Source organism: Nomascus leucogenys, chromosome 15 (genome assembly GCF_006542625.1).
Source record: "Nomascus leucogenys isolate Asia chromosome 15, Asia_NLE_v1, whole genome shotgun sequence".
Taxonomy (NCBI): domain Eukaryota; kingdom Metazoa; phylum Chordata; class Mammalia; order Primates; family Hylobatidae; genus Nomascus; species Nomascus leucogenys.
The window spans coordinates 87,372,340-87,379,884 of record NC_044395.1 but is presented as its reverse complement, the minus strand read 5'-3'; the positions used below and the strand labels follow the sequence as shown (position 1 = coordinate 87,379,884).

Below are 7,545 nucleotides of genomic sequence, written 5' to 3'. Positions count from 1 at the left end.
AAAACTTATAAAATATAACATCAACCTGGAATATAATTCTAACCAGATTATATAAAATAATATGTGGAAAACACTTTGAGCAGTGCCTGTTTAATAAACAGTAGCTATAATTATCTTCATCTTGCAAACAAAGTGACTGAATTTCAGAACATTTCAGGGACTCATTCAAAGTTACGCAGCCAATATATTGTAAGGCAAGATCTAGAACCTAGAACTTCTGCCTCCTGAAACATTGTGGATAGATCTAAGCATTTTAAAAACATTTATGCAATTAAATATTCTTAACACCTGAAATAGACATTGGTACAAAACAATGTATTTATTATAATAATTTTTCTAAAGAGAAGATATATACATAGATATGCATAAAAAGTATGGAAAGAAGTATACCAAAATGCAAATAGCGAGTATATGGCAGAAGGAGTTTGAAAGTATGAATAATTTTGTTTTTCTTGTGCTACTGTGTTTTCTATATTATCACATTCGGCGGATAATGACTTTTTTTTTTTTTTTTTTGAGACGGAGTTTTGCTCTGTCGCCCAGGCTAGAGTGCAGAGGCACGATCTCGGCTCCCTGCAAACTCTGCCTCCTGGGTTCAAGTGATTCTCCTGCCTCAACCTCCTGAGTAGCTGAGATTACAGGTGCCTGACACTGTGCACGGCTAATTTTCGTATTTTTAGTAGAGGCGAGGTTTCACCATCTTGGCCAGGCTGGTCTCGAACTCCTGACCTTGTGATCCACCCACCTCGGCTTCCCAAAGTGCTGGGATTACAGGCTTGAGCCACCAAGCCCAGCTGATAATGACTTTTGTAATCAGAAAATTGTTATTGAAAAGGCTAAACAACAATAATACTAGCAGCAAGAATAAAAATCCTGCATGTCTTGAATGTGTGTTTATGCCAAATCTTTGTTTTATTTGCACTGAGCTAAGGTTTGAATGTTTGGGACTTCCAAAACTCATGTTGAAATTTAATTGCCATTGTAGCAGCATTAAGAAGTAGGACCTTAATGAGGTTATAAGGCCGTGAGGGCTCCATGCTCATGGGTGTGGTTGGTGACAGTATAAAAGAATGAGTTTGGCCCCCTCTTGTTCTCTCTAGCCTTCTTTCTTTTCACCATGTTATGACATAACAAGAAGGCTCTCACAAGATGCTGATACCTTGATTTGGACTTCCCAGCCTTCAGAAATGTTAGCTAATAAATTTCTGTTCATTATAAATTACCCAGTCTCAGACAGTCTGTTATGGCAGCACAAATCAGACTAGGACACACTACTCTTCATTTTCCAGACAATTCTAATTTAGATTCTTGCTGAGCTCCCATAGAACCTTCTACATACTCCAATCTTCCACATTGCTGTACTTGAATTATCTGTTTAGATGTCAGTTTCCTCACATATTTATAAACTATTATTATCCTGGGTACCTCATATAGTGGCATATTAAAATATTTAATGAATGACATATCCATCGAGATCCTGAATTTAGAAATAGTATTCCTAAGGACCATTTTAATTCCACAATTACTAGGATGATTGAAAGAATCTCATTTTCTATACTGGTTAGTTACTGTTGTAGTTTTTTGTATTCTATTTACGTAATCTTCTTACGTCTCCAATTATTTTCTCTTTTATATTAATATATTCATAAACCATATTTAGCATTTCTATTTTCTATCCAATATTATTATTCCATATAAAATGTTACATCCCAATTTTAAATGGAATTTAATATTACATTCAATATCAAAAATAATTTAATAATCCTCCTCTGAAAAATGCATCAGAAATTTGACCACACTGCCCCTTAGTGTGATTTCATATCATTAGTGGGTTTCATGGACATTTTTATAACTCACTAAAATAGTTTATAATCTAAGTTTCAAGGCTCCTCCAGGGAAGTTTTGAGCCCATTTCCTTAGCAGAGTTGTAAATGAGAGTTTAAAAGGCAATGAAAAGTGTGTGAACTATTGGACACAGCTTCTTGCTACTGCTGCGTATAACACACCTGCTGGCTTCTTATAGCTTCTGACGGCTTCCAGGAGCCTGGTGTTGGTGGTTGCAGAGGCTAAAGTAGCCTGGTGTCTTTCATCAACGGCCTCCAGATAGATACCTGTAGAACACTTCAAAATAATTATATAGATGTTTTCACGTGGTCCAATTGAGAGAAGAATTAGTGGTACTGAACGATGCATCTCCCAGAGAAAGTATTAATGAATAATTCTATAAACAGGGAAGCCAACCAGCTTCTGACTGCCAGACATTATCAAGGATCTGAACTGCAGAGGACATTTAAAGTGGATAACTGGAGGCCCCTTTAATCCCCTATCCTCCACATTCTTCTTTTATTTGCTCTTAGATCTCATTAGAGAATCATCAGTTAAAACTGACAGCATAGTAAGGTATATAAGCTATCACACAGTTTTAGTCTTGAAAATAGTACCTAGGCTTTCTAGGCCTGAGCAATAAAAATAATGATTATAATAAAAACAGTAATAACAGCAACTAACATTTACTGAGGATTCACCATGTCTCAGGTACTATTCTAAGTGCTTGACATGTATTACCTCATTTTATAAAATGCTTTCCTCATGCAGTTTGTTGTTAGAATTAAGAGAAATGACCCAGACAAAGTTCTTAGCACAGAGCCTTACCAATAATACTGACTTTTCAGAAAAGTTAGCTGTTTTTTAATTGTTGCTATACTTAACAACAATAATAACAACAATAATAAATGCCTCCTCTTCCAAATAAAACTCTAAGAGGCTTTTTAAATTTCTTGATTTACAGATGAAGCCCCAAGGCTTTATAACATCCCAGAATGACCCACAACCCAGCTCAGTGCCTGGCACAAATTAAGTAGTCAACAAATATAAAAATAATTAATATTCTAACTTGTATAGATTCATTTGCAAGTAGTTTTTGCAGACAAGAGAGTGTGTAGTTTTCTTTTGATTCTCAAAATAGTCCATGGTCTAAGAAATAAAAGAACCACTACTTGAAAAAGGAATTTGTCACTGCGTGAATAACAAGGTCTAATAAGAATCTTGAGGAAGTGGGGAGGAAAGATGTGAGTAGGTCTGGCTCCCCACCCGAAGAAGGTTTGGAACAGCCTTGTGATGTTATTCTCTGGGCTGGCAGTTCGGGATTGTTTCCTCTCCCCACCTGGAAATTCCCATTTGCCCTCTGAGGCCATTTACATAAGACTCTGTGGGATTACTGGCTGTACATCTAGGCTTGAGTGGAGTGATTGGATGCCAGATAATTTCGTTCTGGTTTTGTAGGAATCATAGAATGTTAGCACGGGAAAGAACCTCATACATAAGCTATTTCAGGGTTTTCAAATTTGTAGCAGATGTGGTACCATTCCCCTTCCTGCACCCATGGAAGATATCCCTAATTAGGAATGACACTCTTCACTTCTGTGTCTTTTGAATCCTTGATAACATAATATGGTATGGAAGCATTACCAATAGATTGAAATTAGCATGCACAGGGAAAACAGTTTTCCATCACTATCACATGCCCAATATCCTCCCATTATAGCTGGGAAAATCAAGGAGATGACATTTGTAAGTCTATGAATTACCAGATGATTACTATGAAGTGAGTAATATAAATGTTTTGAGGCAAGAATGATTGTGACTTCAAACTACAAACATTTTAGTACCAAATAAGATTTTATTTGCCACTGTTGTTATTTTTTCCTCATTTTTTCAGAATAAAGAAGGAAACTATTTTAAGTGATCATTAATCTTCTTTCTACACACAAGTCTAGAAAGCAACAAAAAGTGGGACCCTGAGTAACAAAAAGAAGTTATAAGTGATTTTAAGTACAGTAAGTTAAGCAAAATTTCAGGCATTCAACCACTCTCTCTCATTTTTCAGTATCCTTAAAAAAATTAGTTCAGGAAAGTCCTGTATTTAAATTTAAGAGAGCAGGGGCTGTTATAACTGACGGAGGATAAGTCATTTAGCCCTTCCCAGCCTCAGTTTCCCCTTCTGTAATAGAAAGATATTAGACAATTCATAGGAATGGAAAACATTTTCTTATTCAAGGGAGGGGAGAAAATAAATGTCTGTTGAACAGAAGAATATGAACATTTATTTATTTATTTTCGTGTGTGTGTGTGTGTGTGTGTGTGTGTATCTGTGCATATATGCAACAAGAAAGCATATTTAAGGTGAAAGTAAGAATTAGCTAGGGAAAGACATTAAATAAAGTGCATCTCCACCTTTTAAAGCCATTAATTAAATAATGTAGACCTGGCTTCAAAATTAAACATCATTGTAGTTTATAACTTAGGATGGCATGCTTGCTCTGCATAAGGGTACAGGGTATGAGCCTTGTCAGAAACTTTTCCAGTTGAATTTATGAGAGAAACTGGAAAAATTTGAGTCTTTAAGCAGACCTATAGAGATCAAATTTAAAGTTCTGGCAATGGCTAGATTTTTGTTTTCTTGTGAGGATGTTAGGGTGAGTATGGAGAGGAGAATTGCCAAATATGTAACTATTCCTCTGCCTTCTTTATCATATACTTTAAGTAAACTGGCTTAAATCCAGTCCTTCTCTCTCCTTTTGCATTGGCCCCTTTTTGAAATATGAAAGTTACAGATGTAAATTACAAAGTAAGCCAGTATTATATGAAAACATGTTTATTGCCTGAATAATAAAACTTAGCTAAGGAGTTATTAGAATTAGAATTCCCCCTACTTGAAGTACAAGTTTCCAATAAACAAACAGAAGCAAAACCCCAAATGAGAAAGAATACATTGGTAACCTAAATCATAGGCATTTGGGGGTATGTTCATACAATCTATCTACTTCTTTGTAATTTACTATAGCACTGATGACAAAGCACAGACATACAATGAGAAAGAGCAAATCAGCGTATCAGTGTGACTGTGCAACCATTACAAAGCTTGGCCTTCTTAAATGTGGCCACTTTAACTTACACACACTCACAGAGGCACCAGAAATCTCCCTGCAAACGCGATTTGCCTATAGTTTTGTGGCAACACTGTTACATAAAACAAAAACAACTCTCAGACCGTGGTTAATAAATAAGAGAGAAAAGAAGAAGTAACAAACAACTTCCATGGGTTCGCAGGCATGCAAAGCAGCACCTTGAACCTCATTTGAAAAACAGGCAACTCAGATAGCTTTTGGAGCCCAGGAGTGAAGGCTAGAGGCTGAAAGAGCTATGCACTATTATCTTTGGGTATTTCCACATAGTCTGCAGGATGGGGAAGTTTAATTCTGCACCACATAAACTGTGCTCTTTTAGATGTGGCTGAAACAGGTATCTCTGCAGAATTAGAAACCCATCTAGAAATGACATTGCTTAAAATTGTTTTTTCCAGGTGACAATTCCATAACCATCACATAAATAATGTACAAAAACAAAACTAAAAACGAAATCACTCAAGTGTCCAATTTTTCTCTTTTTAAAGATGACCTCAGATTTATTATCAAAGTGCAAATCGGGATATAAAAAAATAGTAGGTATGGGGGAAACATAGCCCCATCTTCTGTACCCCACCCTCCAAAACGGGGCTGATTTGATTCCCTCTCTCTAGCATTTGTACCCATCCACCTATACTTTAAGATAATCATTTTTCAGCCGACCTAGTCGGGTCCCATGGCTCCTAATGGTGAGGGCCAGCAGCTCGTATTTGTCCCTGAGCCCCACAGAGATGTCCAGTGTCTCCTTCAGCAGGGACCTGGTGTGGACCAGCATTCCCAGAAAGTCCTCGTTGAGCCTGCTCTCCTGCCGGCTGTCCTGTTCCTGGCCCTGCTTGAACTTGCTCTCCAGCTCAGTGAGGGATTTGTCCGAGTTGGAGTAGGCATCCCCGATCTGGTGGGACTCCCGCCGCAGGTACTTGCCATAGCTCTCTTCCCCGTCTAGGTCGTAGGAGATGCTTTTGCTGATGCCCTCCAGCACGCGCCCAGCATCCTCCACCTGGCGGCCCAGCACGGTGAACTCCTCCCGCAGGGTGAGGCTCAGCAGGCTGCCGGCCTGGCTCCCCTCCCCCTGGGAGCAGCGCCTGTGGTCACTCACCCTGAAGAGCAGCTGGCACTTCTCGGGGTCATCGTTCTCCTCATAGTCCCCATCGGGCACGAAGTAGTGGTGCAGAGTCCCATTGGACATCTCTGGGTAGAGGGGGCCATCGAAGTAGCCTTGACACAGGTGGCAGAAGAAACTCATGCAGAGGAACTTCAGAAACACCATTCTGGATATTCAGGATGGCCAGGGACCCCAGGAGGAGACTTTTCACCCAGGCACAAGGAAGGGAGTGTCTTCGCAAGTCAGCGTCTCCCTGAGACAGCGTCCGCCTCAGTCCCAGCCGGCTTGCTGCTCCCTGGCCCCCAGTCCCCAACAGGCTTCATGTGGCTCTGCACACCAGCGTCTGGGTAGCGCGGCCGCCGCAGCGCAGGATGCACCCACCCTTGCGCCCCTCGCTCGGTGGCTGGAACTCCTCCGGCACAGGCGTAGCGGGGAACCCCTCCTCCGGGGCGCTGGCGAGATGCTGCCTCTGTTGCCCTCCTCTCGGAGTTTCCCCTTGCTCCCGGGAGATGGAGTGTGTAGCTGGAGAGAAGGGCTCTTGCCCCCTGATAGTATTTCAATTTCTGGACTGGGTGGGAATGCGGAGCTTTTCCTTTGGCTAAAGATATCCTGAGGATCTGTCTGCTCTCAAATTACAGCTGGTTTCGTCACTTGGAAGCCAGGGAACAAGTTTGGAAAAGAACCTCTCACCAGGTCTCCGCTATTAAAGGTACAGGGTCGCTTTTTAAAGATTGGAGGGGAAGACTCTACAATAGAATTTAGCTCCAAAGAGAAAATGAGAAGAGAATAAATGGAATTTCCACCACAAAAAACCCTGGTTTGTTATTGACATATTGGGAGGGGGAAGGAATGATTATCCTGGAAAAATGCCACTTCACGTGTCTCAATAAATATCAGTTAGGTTGGATTTTTTGAGTATATCTATTTTTATCTTTAAAACTTTGTGGCCTTGAAGGCAAATTTAAAGTGTCAGAAATTACAGTTTTGTTTGAAAATGATTGGTTAATTAAAATTGATATCAACAATACTTTGGATGAAATCAAAATACTAAAGTTGCTTAATGTATAGTCTTTAGTATGTATAAGAACAGAAGCTGAAAAATGAAATTTTGCCAGTTTAGTAAGTTAAAGGACAATGAGATCCTTATTTAATTTTATGAAACAATGCTAAGCATCTGCATTGAATCTTGAACCCAATATTTTTATAGTTGTTGCCTCTTTTGAGAGTCTTGAAAGATTTTGAAAAATGTTTCTGGTACTATTATGCCTATTTTCCAGATGGAGAAATGAAGGAGCAGAATGTTAAGCAAATTGATTATAGTCACACAGTTAGACTTTAGTTGAGCCAGAACTAATTGCCATAAGGTCTTTTAATTTAACTTGGGGGGAAAAAACAATGTTTTTTTTTTAACTTGGCGATTTTAATTTCTAATTTATGAACTGATTGGCAAATGGCCACCCTAAAGGCCATTCATTTGTT

The 7,545-nt window shown here is 39.3% G+C and overlaps 1 protein-coding gene across 1 annotated transcript; it reads right to left on the bottom strand.

Moving 5' to 3' along the window:
• Positions 1 to 4,642: 4,642 nt before the first annotated feature.
• Positions 4,643 to 6,680, bottom strand: FIBIN (fin bud initiation factor homolog). The gene has a single exon (XM_030829639.1). It carries the CDS (start codon positions 6,229 to 6,231, stop codon positions 5,596 to 5,598), a length of 636 nt encoding a protein of 211 aa, XP_030685499.1. The 5' UTR covers positions 6,232 to 6,680; the 3' UTR covers positions 4,643 to 5,595.
• Positions 6,681 to 7,545: the final 865 nt, after the last annotated feature.

Bases quoted from the DNA above. Each gene is read 5' to 3' on its own strand.
- FIBIN (XM_030829639.1), bottom strand. From the start codon at position 6,231: ATGGTGTTTCTGAAGTTCCTCTGCATGAGTTTCTTCTGCCACCTGTGT.